Source organism: Labrus bergylta, chromosome 2, assembly GCF_963930695.1.
Source record: "Labrus bergylta chromosome 2, fLabBer1.1, whole genome shotgun sequence".
NCBI classification, from domain to species: domain Eukaryota; kingdom Metazoa; phylum Chordata; class Actinopteri; order Labriformes; family Labridae; genus Labrus; species Labrus bergylta.
The window spans coordinates 9,640,237-9,658,739 of record NC_089196.1 but is presented as its reverse complement, the minus strand read 5'-3'; the positions used below and the strand labels follow the sequence as shown (position 1 = coordinate 9,658,739).

At 40.9% G+C, this 18,503-nt stretch overlaps 1 protein-coding gene across 1 annotated transcript in view; it reads right to left on the bottom strand.

Annotated features, from left to right (window-relative positions):
• The window catches only part of LOC109983319 (transmembrane protein 132D), a 31,171-nt gene extending 12,920 nt beyond the window's left edge, over window positions 1–18,251 (bottom strand). Inside the window, exons 1-3 of the mRNA XM_020632959.3 lie at window positions 17,707–18,251; window positions 11,271–12,147; window positions 2,944–3,081 (exon numbers count right to left, since the gene is read on the bottom strand). Coding sequence (XP_020488615.3) covers window positions 2,944–3,081; window positions 11,271–12,147; window positions 17,707–17,779 — 1,088 coding nt within the window. The 5' untranslated portion in view covers window positions 17,780–18,251. The remainder of the gene's footprint in view (window positions 1–2,943; window positions 3,082–11,270; window positions 12,148–17,706) is intronic.
• Between the last annotated feature and the right edge of the window lie 252 nt (window positions 18,252–18,503).

Genomic DNA, 18,503 nt, shown 5'->3' with positions numbered 1-18,503 from the left:
CTGAGATTAAAAGATAATAATAATAATATTCTGGTCGAGTATCAAAACAAGATATGCTGCACTCACGTAAGGGTGCTTATATCCCCTTAAGCATGCATTAACACAGAAAAGCATAAGAAAGAGGATATTCCTGTGTTATTTACGGCATCAGTCATTGTTATGTAGGGAAATGATGCTTAAACAACTTGTTTACAGCTGGCAGTATGTCTGTGAGTAGCAGTGCTTTATATTAAACGATCCCAAACACACTGCTACAACAGAGGATAATAAGGGCTTTAATGTACAGACACAGCAAACGCTTTTAGTGTTCACTAAAGCCGGTAAGACAAAAAGTCAGAGAAATCCCCACCGTGGTGTGACAGTAGTCGCTCTCTGCAGGGGTGCTGTTGGTTTCATGACATTTTAGAGAGGATTAGCAGAAATGACTGAGTGGAAGAATATGTTTTCATATAGTACAAGTTGTGATAAACAATGTCATAATCCATATCAAATGGGGAAAACAACTTAATGAGGTCAAACCAATAATAACAAGCATATATAAGGTCAGTGTTCTGGCTCTGTTTTAAAGCAAGCTGTGCCTTTTATTGCATAAAGAGTCAGTGTGTCACACAAACCCACATGTTTATTTTCCACATGGTATAATGTATCCCTGTAATGTATCACTGGATTAAGTTGATCTGCTCTTGTACTTTTAAAAAAAAAAACAAAGTTTGCTGAGAGTATTTATCCTATAACTGCTTGTATTAGTTTATTCTCTTCTTATCCTGGAGAAAGTTGGCTGCATGCACTTGCTCTTTTCCAGCTAGGCCATCCATTCACTCAGAGATTACAGCTTAAATTTTACAAGCGTTCCTTTTAGCTGCTCCAGAGGCATAAATTAACATAGCCTACTGTTTAAGTTTTATCTCAATGGTTTGAGAAGCCATGGTTGGTTTGATAGGCGAAAAAGAAATGAAGTGCATAAATGACAACATAAATGAATCACCAGTATGGACATTAAAGCCCTGTGTCCAACAAGCGGTCTGGTTCAGTTCAGTTCGGTAAGGTACACATTTATTTGCGTTTCCATTGTCAAAAGTTTAGATTGGTACGAAAAAAAACTGACCTGTACCATCCTACTTTTTTGGTATCCTTCTGTTGGGGTGCTAAGCGTACAGTTTCAGCCCTAAAGGTTGGAGCTAGACACACTGCAGTCCGTTGATTGGTTGAAAGAATCTTCACTTCATATGCGACAGTGGTAATAAATGACAATCAAAAGGCAGCATGTTTAAAAATCCTGTGTGTTTGGAGAGAGTCATTTCAAGGCTGATGACTAAAGTCAGCGCGTAGCTCCGCCCCCATGGACAACCTCTGAGATGCAGACCTTCCTAGGAATCATTGGTCTTTGTTTAGTGTCAAGTTCTTCTTCTTTGTTGAATGTCTTGGCTGTCTACACTATGTTGTGCCGCAGTGATTTAGTGATGTGTAAGGGTATGTTTGGTGTGGAAATGCAAGCAAGATCAGGGTTTACCATACCTTACCGTACCAAACTGCACTGAACCAAACTGGACCGCTTGGTGGAAACAGGGCTTAACATTCAACTCAGTTGGACAGTGAGTTGAAAAATTACCTCCAAAAGGCATTTTTGACTGTTACTCATGACCTTAAAGTTTGCCATCAGTGTTTACATAGAAAATGTTTCATCCAGGAGTACAGGAGGGTTCATGTAAAATCTATGTTGACTTACTGTTTTTAGGAAAATATTGATCTTACCTTACCTGAGAAATCTTTTTGCTCAAATCTAACCAAACTTTGTTAGTTTAAAGTGTATAAACTCATCTATAAAAGCTTCATTGTTAGGTTTGAAAACAATTATTGTAAAGGTTAATAAAAATACATCAACCTAAACTGCTTATTTACATAGGACACAAAGATCTACAGTATTTCTTAGTGAAATCTGGTCAATCTAATGAAATGCAAAGTGTTGGAGTGGAGGCGGCCTTAAGCCACTTGGCAAATAGCTACAACCCTTCTGTGCCTTCATCAGCCTGCAAACCCACAAACTAAAATACTGTACAATTACCATAATGCCTAACTATTACCTCAGCTGCTAGCTCAGTTATTAGCAAGATACTTACTAGCAGCACTGTTAATTATTTTTAATGTACAGCTCCATGTACTTCAAAAGGACTGAAAGAGAGGTTTAACTTCAGGTGAGAGAGGATTGTCAGTCCTTTCCCTTTTTTTAAGCAAGGTGTCTTTAATCTTCGGAGGTGAACGCCACACTTGTGTGACTGAACTCCATTCACCTGAGTTTAGTGACAGAAAGCCGCACTCAGATGAACTTAAAATCACATCTGAGATAAGCTACTTGTTAGGGAAAGGGTGTTGCCCTTTTAATGGGGTTATCAGGCAAGTTAAGGACTTCTCAGGCACCCAAAGAGCTGAGTTTGATCAGAAAGAGCTGCAGGTGTCTTGTAATTCACTTTAGTGTTCTTCTCCTAAATGGTTCACAGCAGTTTTGTTATAACAACATTCCCTGCTTGCCCGTTTGAAGTCAAAGGCTTAAACATATTGCATGCCAGGGATGCATGCATGTACTCGGCTTGTAAACGAATAGAAATGATTTAAGCAGACGTGAAGTGGGCTGTAAAGGGGAAAAAGCAAAAGCTTTACAGAAACACGTACAGCCGTGTGCTTGGAAAGTTTTAGAGATGTCCTCGCAGGACACAACACTTCTGCGGTAAGCCGTGTTCCGTCTTGTACGGATGGTGTGACTTTAACTCCACAGGCACAAAGACAAATGCTGATTCGCTTTGCAGGACACACTTTAGGGTGTTATTTGTCTACAGCAATTTAGGCTCATAAATATGTGATCTCTATTTCCCAGTGGCAACACCATAGACACACACGGATAAGTAGCATTCACTGGCATGTAAATGAATGTGAAGAGAACCGACTTGCCTTTTCCCAGGTATGGGGGCCTTTCTCTGACAAATCACAGCGATGGCTCCATCTGCACCCATATCCAGAGTGATGTCCCACAGTAAAGAGTTACTGGGCGTCGCTGTTCGAAAGGTCACACCTTTCTTTACTGTCGCTCTGTGAAAAGTCAGAAACAAAAAGGTCAAGAATGTTCTAAAGGGGGAAATGTCTAATGTTAACTAGTAGAGAAGTTCAGACAATGAATTGTTGTTTTTTCCAAAAGTTGAAGTAGTCGATTATTTAAAGAATAAAGCAAACATACAGTATCTACACAATTCTCCTGTTCTTAGTTTAGAAACAAATGTTCTTAGGACAAATTATTTTATAGATTTCTGTCTTTTATGGTAGATTTTAACTTCCACAAAAAAAACATGTTTCTCATATAAAATACATTTTCCAAACTTCCTCTTCAGGTGATCACAACAAATACAGGTTTTTATTTATATGTTCAACATAGAACAGTAATGATACTGAATATTTATTACATTTAGAGGAGCAATCAATAACTATAAAAACAGGACAGGAAAGATGTCAGAAATCAATGATTTAGTACCACCCATACTCCACCCTCTTAATTACCCTCATTCACATGTGCATATGCAACAGCAGAGAAACATTGTTCTTCCTTTGTATCCTCACGCACACTTATTATTTCAACAGAGCGAATGGATCATTAGTTTCCTTGGCCTCTAATTTGCAAACAGAAAGCATTATGCAGCAGAACATGTCCACCATCCTGGTGGGTTTCCTCAGCAGACGCAGCCTGCTGTGGGTCAAATGTTAACCAGATATTGTTTTGTAAATGTTGTGAAGGCCAGAGGAAGCACACGTAAAAAGCTCCTCAATGCTAATTGATACAGCAGTTGGACTATTCTCACTAAGTATCATTTCTGATGAGCCTCGCTGGATATTCAGTAAAGACAACATCCTTGTGTATTGTTGCTCTTCATCTGCTTGTCAAGCTGTTTGATTACTCACTGAATCTTTGAGATAAACTGTTGTTGAGTGCATTATGAGTCTCGGAGGTGTAATCTATGAGCAACAGCAATCTGAGCACTTCTCTTGATTTGGGCTGGGGGAGAGTTTATTTACAGAAGTAAACTAAAGAGGAGGAGACATCGCTCCCAGTTCAGCAAAAGGAAACAAAACTATCAAACATATATTGTGTCCTAATTGAAATATGAAACAGGACCACTTAATGGATTTGTGGGGAGTTCTGTCAGTGGCATTTTGCATATTTGAGTGAGCGTGCATAAGTAAGCCAGTGTTTTCACAAACATCTGCACATCCAAGATTAAATCTGCAGGACAGGTCTCAAGTGGCCTCTCTTTGCATTGAAGTTTCTGCTATAGACAACGAAGAATTGCTTTTAAATTAAAAAAAGGGATGATCATGTTGAGTCTTTTTTCGTTATTCTTCTCTCATCATGAGAGAGGTTTTCGATTTCAATCAGCTGGGCTCAACAGAAGCGGATACTGTATATCTGATCTACACAGGTTCAACCCGGGAGCAGAGGGCTAAAAGGTGAAATCTCCTGCTGCTGTGACAGTCCCAAAAACCAAACCTGCAGCTCCTCTGACCTATTTTTTCTTGGCTGCACACAGCTGAATGCAACATTTTGAGTAAGAGTCAGTGGATGCTTAATGGCCATATTCACTAAAGGCTGTTGCTTTTCACACTTTTACCCCAGAGGTCACAGCAGCAGACGTAAAACACTCGGACCTGACAAAGCCAGAAAGTAACAATTGTGCTCTGAGCATATAAAGAGCAAAGAGGAGCTGTAGGTGTTGTATGTTCTTGATGTTAGGATAGAAAATAAATCCCCTCTGTGTGCTGAGCATCAGATTGCATGAACAGAGGAGGGTAACCAGTCTGTTGTTATCAGCCAGACGGTTCCCAGGAGGCAGCAGAGCCACAGCAGCTAAACACGCAGTGGGTTAAATGAGAAATACATGTGGGTAAGCCTGTGATGGTGACTTACAGATTCCAACATGCAAGCAGGTGCAGTTTTTTAATGCAAAGTGAAGGAACTTAGGTGCCTTTTGCAGGTATCCAGCAGCCAGCAGGTGCTGTGAGAAAACATGTTTTATTTGATCTCAACCCAACTAAAAAAAAGTCAAAGACTCTCCATTTATTCACTTTCCATGTTTCTCCAAACCTTATGCAGAATAAGAGAGACAAACGTTTTTCAGATGTTGTTTTTTTTAATCTCAGCATTGTTGAAGAAACTATCAGGTCTGACTGACATTAGAGAACAGTGAATAAACCTAGTGACATCTGTACATTATAATCTAAATAACTACAGAAATTCCATCACAAGCATCACCTCAGAAGAGATGTGTAGTCACTGGAACCCAAACAAGCACACTCCCATTATAACGTTCATTTGGAAGGGGGCAGCCTACACTGAACATGCATACTGTAAGTATTAGGGATGAGACAAAGTAACCCTACAGCATCCAATTGTTGCCCTGACTTGTGTGATACAGTCATCGAATTGTTTGGACCAAATATCGATTTGCTGCTCTAAACAGATTTCCCTGGCAATATGACTCACTACCTCACTACTTCACGAGTCTTCACAATGACATTAATGAGGGTAACTTGGTCGGACGTTATTTGACCAAAGAAGTTGACAAGCGGGATACAGCCGGTAAGCACATCGCTCAATCGCTGAATCGTGATACTAGCATTGTCCTGCATGACCACGATTTCCATGCTGCAGCACAACGTATTGTATTGCAATTCCCAACCCTAGTATGTATGCTTATCAGTTTTTACAATTTAGGGTTGTTATAGATTATCATATTAATGTCTCATTTCAGTGCCTCAGAATCAAAGCCAAATGATGCTTTACAGATGTAATGACAAATATTTTGCTTTGAAATGAATAACTTTCTTCAAAAGCGTTCATTCCCTTATCTTGTTTTCATGTTTACGAGGGATGCAACAGCCAATTCACACAATATATGACACTGGGAGTGCAAACCACCACAGGGAATATGTTTAAGACAATGATGGATGTGTGCATTTCAACAAAAGGCAAAACCTATCCATTGAGCAGTTAGCCAAGAAGCGTTTGGTCTTATTTCACTTTGGGTGCTGCTTGGATTCAGACATCTCAGATGTGTGTTATGTTGAGTGGTTGAGTTGTGTTAGCATTTTTTCTAGCTCTGTTTACCGTGTCGAATCTTTCATTGAATTGCTGTGACTGAAGCTTAAAGAATTGTCATTGCCATGCTATGCATTTCAAACTACACACTTGCAACATCTATCAAAAGAAGCAGTTTCTTTTCAACATAGAGCTATCTGCCCCCACTTGTTCATCAGTATATAATTACAGCACTCGTTCTGACTGTAGAGAATTGTGAGTGCAATGTGTTTACTTGCTTTAAATGGAGAGAAAAAAACTTTTAATCCGGCATAATCAATGAGGTAAGTGGAATTGCTGGCAGTGTGTATTAATGAGACGGACCAGGAGGACCGTTAATCTAGTAATGACTTCTACATAACATGCCCCGCTGTGATAAAACACCTCTGTGTATTGAGCAAAGTGGAGCAGAGTTTAACTAATACAAAGTGACAGTAACAAGAAGACTTATCTGAAGCACTTTTTTTTTTCTCTCTCAGCCTCTCTGGTGTAAAAGAAATAAAACAAATCCCCCTGTGACTGGAAGAGGCGGTTTTTCTTCTTAGAGCGCTGGCAGTAGTAACCAGTGTCCATGGCTGTGGTTAGCGGGCCTGGAGGAGGCGGGCAGGCAGGGGGAGGCACAGGGCCAGAGAAGATGGATGGTTGTGGAGACTGAAGCTGACAGTGTGTGAGAAAAGCAGCTCTCAGGTGCTGCACCTGCCATCCATCTCACTTCTGACCAGGCAAGGCATGAGTGACACTGTTGTTTCACCTTTTGCATACTGTTCATTCACGCACATACACACACGCTTTCACGTAAAAATGATACCACACACACTGAATTGTTACACAAATGGGTACACACACTTTGGAATACACTCTAAGCGGAGCGTGTTGGCCCTCGAACTTCATCAGTCAGCTCCCTTCCCTTATGTACTTAGTGAATGCTGTTTTCTTTCAACCAATTTGAAAGATCAAAGAGGCAGGGCCAACAAAGTAAAGGAAAACAATGAGACAATTCAATAAAGTGAATATATAATCCAACAAAAGACAGAGTGTGTTTTATCAAAGACCTACATGATAGATTGTAACCTCTGGGTGAGCTTCACAGGCAGCCCAGAAACATTTCATCACCACGGCTGCTATATAAGATGCAACACAGAGTTTGTAATCACGTTCCTCAGATCATTTTATATTCCTATTTTTGTCTTTGTGAACGCATCACTGCAAGACAACACTGGCGAACCCAGGTGCAATAAGAAACAGATGCAATCATTAATTATGCAGGCGAATGTCCACCGTTTAGCCAGTCTGATGGCCGGCCATAGGCAACATGCTCATCGTACTTATGGAGCGGTTCAGGGAGTCGGGGACACGTTCATGCCAATGCTGCTGCCAGATGGCAGGCACCATGGCACTAAAAATGGACATAAAAGTCCTATTTGTCACACAGATGAATGATTAGGCTCCCTGGGTGAAAAGCTCGCTGACACAGTGTCCTGTAGATACAGAAGCTCAGGTTTATTTATGGCCACATCGCTGCTTTTGATTAAGACTCCTGGAACAAGACAAAATATTGTTCCCCACTTTGGTAATGGCTGTTTAGAGGAAAACAAAACTTGTAAGGATTTGTAAGTCATACAAGTACATTACAGGAGTTATCTTATTAGCCTTAATGTGAATGTACATAACTTTATCTATGACCTTCATCAAACTCTCACTCAGGCTGACAGCCTCATTTTGCCAGAGCCGACAGGTGTGGCTTGTCTTTCCGCAATCAACCTCAAATTTGTCTGTCCCATGACTGCAGCTACAGACATCAATAACAGGTTTATCATGCTGATGAGAGAGTATTAACTAAAGCTTAATGGGACATTCAGACAGTGATAAAGAGCACAGACAGCTGTTGATGAGCGGCTGCACACGGCTTGTTAATGTGCTGATAAGCCGGGAGAGGGTCAGGGTTATGTGAGTTTGGAGAACAGTGAGTGTTTGATCACATGTTTATGGAGAGCAAAAAAAATGAATTTTAGGGTTTAGTTACCAATTAGAGTAATGTGTATACAACTACCAAAAGGTTAAATTACTACAAGTGAGGAGGAGAGAGAGGAGAAGGGAAAAGAAGAGAAAGAAGAAAGAAATTAGAGGAGTTTAAAAGAAAGGAAGGGCGAAGAAGGAGGAGGTAAGACGGCGAGAGATAAGAAAAATTGAAAGCACAGGAAATTAATGAAAGGACAGAACAAACACTGGAAAAGGGAAGAGGAGTTGAATGCCTAAAACAAAGGAGAGGAGAGGAGAGGAGAGGAATAAATATAGTAAAGCAAAGTCAAAGAAGGAGAAGAAGAGAGGCCTCCTTAAAGCTTCCTGTGTTTTTTCTGCTAAATGTTTGCTCTCTGTTTTCTTTTGCTCTGAAAAGTGTGACTGTTTAAACGAATTAGGGCAGCAATGATTACAAGTGACAGCAAACAGTGAGGGATCATCTTCAGTGCTTCCAAAAACATCAGAGGCAGAAGGAAATGGAGAGCAGTTAATTTAATCAAACACATTCTCTAACCCTTAAAAACACATGGATTCTCAGGTCTGAAATTCAATTAAACAATGTAAAGATGCTCTTAGAAACCCAGACAACCCATGAAATTCAGGATGAAACACATTCAGCATCATGTTTCTTTTGCTCTCTTTTTGGTTCCACAAAAAGACCCAAACAACCGTGATGAGTGCAGACTCAACTCTTATACCTGAAGAAGAGGAGTGCATCCGCGTAGCTGTCCGCTCAATCAATATTTATCTTTTCCAGCATTCACCATTGATCTCAGTAAGTGACTGTCTGAGTGAAGGAGGCAGGTGCAGGACCAAGTGAAAAAGTCATTTATAATCCATGACTGTCTCCTCACCTGCTCAGCTCCACTGAAGCATGTGTGGACGAATCAAGGCGGAAGTAACTCAGAAATTATTTATCGCTCAGGAAGTATTGATTGTGCAGCGTTATGAGTTTCAATCCACAAGGACAGAATGGAACTTTAACCCAGTTTTGGACGCGGTGCCTTCAAGGACTTCCTGCCAAAGCTAGTACTAAATTCAGGACACCTCGGAACTATCATAACAAAGACATGATAACCATTTTTTTGAATGAAACCAGCAACATATAAAGGAAAGATTTATGACATACATTACTCATGACCAAAATGTTCACGCAAACCACACGAGTTACCGAGACATGTCAAGGAAGAGCATCAAAAGCTTCCTGACAGTCCATTATTCACCGGCTCAGAGTGAAGCAGATAGCGCCAAGAATAATAATAAAAAATCAGCCTCTTATCAAGTTAGCGTAAATCTCTACTCAACCCCTCTGACAGCTAACCTCGCGAAAAACAGCCACGCTGCAACTCTGTCTTGTCTTTGATCTCAGTCGGGATGATGATAATAAAAAAAGGTATCACGCTGCGGATGACCATGGAAACTATCAAGGAAACGGTTAGAGCAATAAGGAGGCATTTAATCCACTTCTTGAGGTGCCTATTTCCCATGTTGCATCATTCCACCTTGAAGTGAGGAGAAACGCCCTGAAATGTCTAAATAAACCCTGAGAAGCAGCTTTATCTTGTTTTTATCCTTTTTGTTCGTTTGTTTGATATTCTTTGGGATTCAGGAGTTTTTTCTTTAAAGTCCTGTTTGGCTGACAATGATACAGTGATAGACTCGGAGGCGCTGATTGTCAACAGTCAAGGCAGGCAACTGCTTGGGGCCCCATGCCAGTAGGAGGTCCCCAAGGGTCGATCAACTTCAAACCACAGCAGTGGCTCAAAATGTGCATTTGCATTGACTGTAGGAAACCTCCCTATGGGGCCCCATCTTACAGTACTCACTCATATAATAGTAAATCACTGATTGACGCTTATAGCCCTAAATATGGACTAGAGACACTTTAATGCATAACTTCCGCTAAAAAAATGTGTTGGTGTCAGATTATTTATAACATAATGGGGATGAACGCAGCTTCCCTGTGAATCATTTTGCCTTGGGCCCCTAAAGACACTAAAATCGCCACTGGATAGACTCTTTATTGTCATTGTATAAAAGAACACAACAAAACTTTGTTGGCAGCAATCCTGACTGGAACATGGATCTGTCCATGCACCACCAGCATCAAGACAGATTATTCATATTTTCTAATTTAATGATGAAACTGATGTCATACATGTACAGGACAAGATCAGCAAAGTGATAAGAGTTATTGCTTTTTCCACAGAGGATGCCCTGATCAACACAAACAAAAAGTACCTTGCAGATGCTTTAAAAGTACCATTTCCTTGGGAAATTAGCCTCCAATGATGGAGGGGGGGGGGGGGTTATATGGATGAAACACAGATCCTCAGTGTACCCTTTAAAGCCGAACGCTTATGAGTCACAACCTCCTCGTGATTTCATTTGATCCATGTCACCCTCAATGACTAGTCCTCTCCAAACAGCCCTTAATGTCATCAGAATGTGCTCACTCAAACATGTGTTTTGCTCGTTTAACTTTAATAATAAATGGCAGTTCCCAGAAGGACAGTTATCCTCCATCATATTCAGAGAAATGCCATAATCCATGCTGAATCTCATTTTCTCCAATATTCCCTTATCTTTAATGGCACGTGGTCTGTGCAAAGAAAATTGGAGTGGTAGACTAATGCTGTTAGCGAACTGTTCGCTGTTTTGAATTCTTATTATAACCTAATTAATAATGAGAATTCATCATGAGAGCTCACTGAAGAGATTACAGGACTTTTAGTTTATGCTGATGCATCCTAACAGTACAGTAAATCTGAGCCCTTAAAACGTTCTGATTCCAGTTATTTTACTTTCTGACTTCTCATACCTTCATGTGCTTACCTTGTATTCCAAAGATTCCAGTTTGATTTTAAAAAATACACATATTCAACATCTGAATGCCTTCATTTCTAATTCTTTACAGCAACAGCACTATCCCTTGAAACTGAAGCCATACTGTACACATTACTGCATTACTTTTGGTATTTTCCAATGTAAAATATTCCTGACATTTTGCTTACCTTACCTACAGATAACTGATCCCAAAAGTAAAGCAGTATCAGCGGGAATTCAATACTCATTTCAATATGATAAACTGTAATGACCCATACAAACACTGAGGCAACAGGAGACACATTCTTACCTGAGAGTGAAGTTAATGAGCTGAGCAGAGCTGGCCATGAGGATGTAGAAGGTAGCGATGTCAGTCTTCTTCAGCGGTTTTGAGGACGTCCTTATGACGATGGCATTGCCGAGCTTGAGTCTAGAAAGTGTTGCCATCCCTTTAGGCACCTGCAGAAGTCTTACGCTGCCAATCCTCTGCATAGGCGTGACAGGAACATACTCTGCCTGCTGCTGTGAGCCGCCCCAGCGACTCCCATCGGCAGAATTACACTTCCCGTTTACCTTGGGCTGTGCCTGGTAGTAAAGCTCCACAGGGTTCCCTGCAGACGGGTCCTGTCTCTCCCTGCTGGTGCCCTCTGACCCCGAAGCAAACCAGCCAGGCGGGGGAGCAAGCTCAGCCATGCAGGTTCCCCTTTCGCCTCCGATGGCACAGGAACCCCTGACCTCCTGAGTCTGCCAGAATGCATACACTGTCACACACGGTAGCTCATCCACATCTCCTTTCCCACGGCCCCAGTCCCTCCCAGCCACATAGAAGAGCACCCGCACTTTGGGCTTGGAGGAGAAAACACGGGGTGTCAGCACGAAGGCCTGGATCTTCCAGTTGAAGGTAAAGACCTCGGGAGCATTGTAGAGCCGCACGGACTGGACCAGGTCTAGAGGCACAAGCTGCTCGGTGGACATGGAGCCATAGCTGGCGTTGACAGCTGGCTGGCGGCTGGCTCTGAGGATAACAAAGGGCTGCGTGTGAGTCTGCATGCTAGAGTTCCTCATGAAGTCCTGCCCAGCCTCCTTAAGGAAGAGATAATCCGTATCTCGCACCTCATAGCTGACTGGAAGGAAGGCAGGGAAAGGCACTGGGCTCCTTGTGTCTGTCAGCTCTTTACTGCTCAAATCTGTGAAGTAAAAAGAGAAAAGTTAGGATTAAAACCGTGGGGTTGTTTTGTGGAGACACACTTCCAAGTAAATCTATTACATTAGATTAATTAAACTTCATATGTTATTACATGGGAGGAAAACAACTTCATCAATTGTTTCTACATGAAACAAAAACAGTCCAAAAGACTTCAAGTCACCTTGACACGTGATAATAAAATACCATTAAAAATACCAGGTGCGTGCCAGGATCTAACACTGGAGCAAAAAAGTAAGCCAAGGCCAACTTATCAACTGAGTGGGGCATCAAGGTATTACACTAAAAGGCCCCTGAGCTTAACCTTTAAATATCTGAATCAGAGCACGTAAGTGAAATGAAGTAAATTTGAACAAGAGAAGCTTTGGCGTGTTTTGGTTCCTGAGGCAGTAGCAACTTCGAGGATGGAGAAGCAGTGGAACTCTGTGGTTTTTCTAAGGGACCGTCAACAAATGACTATTGTAGTGAGTGGGGTGGGGTTATTAATCTCTTGACACTGAATTAATTCAAAACACCCATCTGAAAATTCCAGTGTTAAAATTAACAAATGTGTTTAATCATGCACCCAAATCTTTTAAACTTCATACTTTGTATCTCCATATCTTCATGTTATTTCACTGTGCGCATTAAACGTACACATCGACAAATCCCTAATGAAGAGACAAAACTGTTGCTGTACAGTCATTTTGATGGGTTTTATACCTGACAGTGATACAAGGATTAAAACATTAAAACTGAAGGATATTTAAACTAATTTCCCTGCTCTTCTACAAGGTTGGACAAGTCTACACTCAGCCAAAAGACAAGTAAAAAAACATTTGTTTAACCACTCAAGATCTTGTTATACAGTCCCTTAACAAATTCAGATAACTAATCATTTCACAGACAGGTAATAAACTACAAGTTAAAACTTCAGAAATGTTGTGGCACCAGAATTACTTATTGGTTGAACAAATTATTCATATGTGTATTAACTCAGGCCGTGCTGTGTGTAAATTGTAACGCAGCCAATGTAGAGCAAATGGCAAGGGATTGAATTTGTTTCACAGAATATAGCCAGCCATGCAATATTTTTGGACTTCCATATATCCCTGCCTCTGCCCCACTTTCACCTCGTTCACGGATGATCTGCTTTCACTTTATGGAGAGGAAAGGTGGGATCTCGTACATCTGGCACAAGATTGAAATCAGCCATCAAAAAGTGGGATTAAAATGGCTTTGCAGATTGTCATCAGGCTGTGACTATCCAGATCCTCCATTGAAAAAAAGCGAGAAATGCTGCTCAATACGAATGTGAGATGAATTTTAATGAAAATATTGAGCAAACAAAGACAGAAAAAGATCTCATATACTGTATTTAATTCAGTATGATGTGTATTCATGCATCAGCTGCTTTGTTTGTTTACAGTATTAATCTACAATGACTACAAGGATAACGGGCTACATTTTAAACACTGAAATCAAGTGCATAGACTGAGCTTCTTTTTTTTTTTTTTTTTTTTTTTTAAGTTAGTTTAAACCAACATCAAGCAAAAACAGCCTCTGATTGGGTTTAAAAGCTTAATGGGGACGGTTTGCCTCGCCGGAGAAGTGAGCAGAGCAGAGGTCACCGGGCCATCGAGTGTCCTCATTAAACGTCCATTTTTGATAGAATTATGAAGATTATAGCAGCTGACCTGAGCGTGCACTGTTGATCTGGTTGCTAATTGCCCTACTTGCTGAATTAAGGCTGAAAAACACTGATGTTTACTCTACAGATTATGACAAAATGGATGAGGCTGCATTAGCATAGTGAAAAACAACTTCTAAGACTTAAACAAAACATCATCCCTCTAGAGCACCCAAATAAAAAAAAAGAAGATATTTGAATTGCAGTACTAGTCTAAGACGAATGTGTGAAACAAAGGATGACAGATACACCGCAGTCTGTCACTGCATTATTAATTGTTATCTAGCTATTGTGGAAGGCGTGTTGCTTTTCTATGTTAATAACAGTGGTCATGTCCCTTATGGTTGCTGCCATCTGACAGCTCCGTCTATCATTTTCTCTTCTGTTTTCTGTCTTTGAACGCCCGTCATGATGTGTGACAGTTACCAAAGCAATAACTATACTGTATGTGTCACAATCATGTCAACCTGGCCGCCCTCGGAGGAAGACAACAGCGTCTTTTTTTTCTCTGAAGAGTGTCAGTCATGTTCTGCGAGTGGGCGAAACAGTGCCGGAGAGACTGTGTGCTGGGTGTAGGGACGGGGGCTGTCCTGGCTTAGCCTTCCAGTGGCCGCAGTGACAGATGTGCTGTTTAATACCAGTGCTGGCAGCGGCTCCGGCTGGAGTGAATATAAACTGGCTCAGTGTCTCCAGGAGGGAGAAAGCACCGCCAATGTAGCAAAAAATTCACATGCAAGCTCGTCCCTTTACTATTGGGTGTGATGGGTCAGCTGTGCTCTTGTTGTTTGACACGCTTTTCCTTTCGTGAAACCCGAAGGGGAGCGTTTAAATGAGGCATAGAAAGCACGCAATCCATTTGTGAACATGATAGCAGACTTTGCAGGCGCACTTTGTTTGTTTATGGTTCATGGCAGGCCAGGAGGTACACATTTCTCCTTTGCCAATAGATGCTCAGATGACACGAAGAGAACGCAAGCAAAACTCTTCTTCTATGGTGCTCTCATCATGATGAGAGTCCTGCCCTCGACTGATAAACATGAGAGCAAATCCGTTGCACCAGCTGTGCCAGCCTTTAAAATCACTCATTTTGAAGACTGAGCTTCTCTTCCTCCTTGGCTGAGTCAGAAAGCATCAGTGTTGCCATGCAGATGATTTTAAAAGCCACCTCTTCATGGCTGCTCTCATGCAGCCTGAACATGTACAATGCATTGCAGTGTTGCTTTATTTTATTTTTCAACTGTATGTAGGTTAAGTGCTCCATCTGAGTGGAGTGAGTTTCCCTTTATGTCTGTGTTTTAATCATAAGTTGTTAATCACGTCTAAATGAAAATGCTCCCTGGATGAAAGTTTGATTCAAAAGTTGCTTTTTTGCTCATAATTTGAAACTAACACTATTGTATCTGTGAATGATTGGAGAAAATTAGTTTTAGGTTGGACTTTTCATCCAAAAATGAAAATGTGACTCTTCAAAATAGAGCTTTTCATGTGCATAATATCCCTTAGTTTGGCTATGTTTTCTTTTTTGCTGTTTGGCTCCTTTTGCAAAAGAAAGTCAGTGAGTGGTTTATTTTCTTGCATTAAAATAAAAATGGCCAGAGGCCTAATCTTACTTAACTTTCAAAACTAAAGCGCACACACTGATATTTGTTCTGTGGTGTATATAAGTAGCTGCAAAGTTTACTTAAGGATTAAGACCCACAGATTCATTTCAAAATAACGTTCCCCATCACCAGTTTTAATAACAACACTGCTGTTTTTAATGAGTTACATTTTGCCCTGCAGTTTGTCTTCAGGTTCTAAATTAAAATCCCTTCATAGGTCAACTAACTTCCTTTCAGCGTTCTTGTCTTCGAGCATTGTTTCTCCAATTGTAATCAATCTTGGTATTATTGTATTAAATTGCACATGGCCTGAGCAGCCACTTTGAATTCTAATGTGCAGTAATGACTTTTACCATATGTGCAAAACAGCTTGCAGAAGTGAGGCGGACTCCCAATGGCACCACAGAAGACAACAGTGAAAGTCTGCATTTTAATCAGTAATTGAGGGATTAAATTTGCTGCTGTGGTCTCAAAGTTTTACTTTCAGGTTGTTTCTTTTTTCAATTTGTTAACATTTTTATGGAAACTCTCAGGGTCACAAATAGCAAAAGACTCTAAACATTTTAATAACACAACGTGTGACATTGAGTCAGATGACATTAACACTAATTAAGCACCCATAGAAGACAGAACTCTCTGTCCTTAAACTATAATGTTAACAATGTGTGTGATTTTCATCATTTGACTGGCTGACCTTTCCAGTATCTTTAATGAAGCACCTTAAGTTTCATTAGGATTTGACAGCGTCCTGTTAATTAGATGCTTGAACAACTCCTTTGTGAGACATTTATGCATTTTGCAGTTATACGTGTATGTTAAGAGAAGCTTACGTGAGAGGAAAGACAAGCTCTAAGTACTCCTGGGAAGTTGCAAAAAGTTGGAGCACGTTTCAGCACTGTGGTTAATTATCAAAGGTCATAAAGTTTGTTAAAGGGCTTGAAGATGTATTTTATCACTAGCAGTGCTATGATACAGTGTCTTATACAGACGCCTAATTGGAGTGTGTGGTCCTAATTACAAGGAAAGTCACAAAGACTTTGACTACATTGAAACCTATTCTGAACTTTCCCTTTCCAAATTTAGGGTTGTCAGAATGTGCAGAACATATTTCATGTTAGCGAAAAAGTGTTCGAAACAGTTCAGTGGTGATGCTTCAAGATATTTGGTCGAGGCTCGCTTGCTTATTTGTTGTAATGCCATTATGTCATCACAGTGAATAATACACAGACAAACCGCCTGATCAAATGCATTTTAAGGATAAAATGAGACTACAACACTTCTAATCACTAAATCGTACAGTCTACTCTAAGCTGACTTGAAAGAATTACAATTGTATCAAACACATGCTTTAGAAAGTCCTTTAAACAAACATACAAATATGATGTGCTTATCATATAGCCTGTAATGCTCTGGATAGTGAGAGGATGGAGGCGATAAGGGGAGAGAGAGAGAAGGGGGGGGGGGGGGGGGGGGGCAAAGCTTGTGCAGTGATTGGTCTGGATTGCTATGTCCAATGAGACTCTTAAAGCTGCTTTAAAAAATCTCAATTTCTCCATCTTCGTTATCATTTTATCCACATAAATCAGTCAGCCTGCCCTCCCAGGAAACAGTCATATATGAAGCAGTGATAGGCTTTACAGTAAATGCCTTTGTGATGTGCTTTTTCTTTTCTTTTTTTCATTATCAAAGTTGGGATTTTACATTGCCTACCTCTTGTTTTGCCTCTGTGTGTGGGAAGATTGGGTCTGCCGGTTTTCTAGTGGACACTCATGAGGGAATATGATAGCCTACTTTGTACAGAGAGGCATTAAGACATGGCTCGAGTTGTAATATAAAGTATGTTACCCCGGACAAATTTCATCCTGAATGTTTTATACCCCACCCACAAGACTGACACCGCTTTGCCTCAAGTAAGACACATATGCTAATGTTGGACTCACTGAAACGATGAATCACAGCGGAGTGAGATGAAAGCTGTTGGCACAAATGAGGACATTTATATATTATTTAGAACTCTAGAGAAGGCTGTTTTAATGCTGGCATGGCACTACGGAGAGAGGGCCCAGGTCTCATCAGTAGGGTGCACAATATAAACAGTGCTGTTATCTGCTGTTATAATAAAAATAAATTGTAGACATAGTATTGAGGCATAAACAGTCACAGTGGACTTCAATTCACTGCACTTTGGAATCAAGACTTTTAACTTTTTCTGAATGGCAGCTTTGATTTGTACACAACGCAATCAACAAGCAATTCATTCCAGGTCACTAACCTTGTGCAAGAACTGCTGTAATTGTTGCAAAGATTATGTGTAAGATCCTCCAGCTCTGGTAGTAAAGGCTCATTTTGGCACCCGGCGCGGCTCTCTCCTCCAGGAAACTTCCCGGTGTCCGTAGCTTAGTGTTGTTTCAGCAGAGCATGGAGCGGAACACTTCATCCATTTCTGCTGTTCGCACACTTAAAATAATCAAGCCTGTGGGAGTAAGATTGTAGTTTAGTCCGTGTTGCAGTTAAAATCGACAGCGCATCGATTCAGCGGAAGGTTTGTGCGTAAAAGTTGTGCGCAACGATCCTGGAGGTGTATCCTTTGGAGACTTTAGTGTCCGGTCAGAAAGAGTGGGGGTCCTCAGCTGAAACAATGCGAAGGAAAATATTCCGTTTCGATAAATATTTCCCTTGTAAGCGTAATTACAAAAACAAGTCCCCCGGAATGACTCGGTCTCCCGGTCTGCCGGCGCGGCTGGGACTCTGCAGTGTTAAACGGCAGATCACTGACTGTCTTGTGCGCGATCCTCAGGGCACTAAACTCATCATCTGTCACAGTTCATCTGCTCAGGAAGCCACGTCCATGAACGCAGCTGGTAGGATTAACCCTGCGTTGGTTTGAATGTCAAGTCAGAAGACATGATCAGACGTGACGGGGGCTAATGTCTGCTGATTTTTGATCGCTGAATCTGTTAGAGTGAGCCCCCGAGTGAACTTACAGTGAGCCGGACAGTCTGTGGCCATTATGGGGGATATATGTTAAGATTATTATTTAAAAAAAAATTGATGCATGGCTGCAATGGA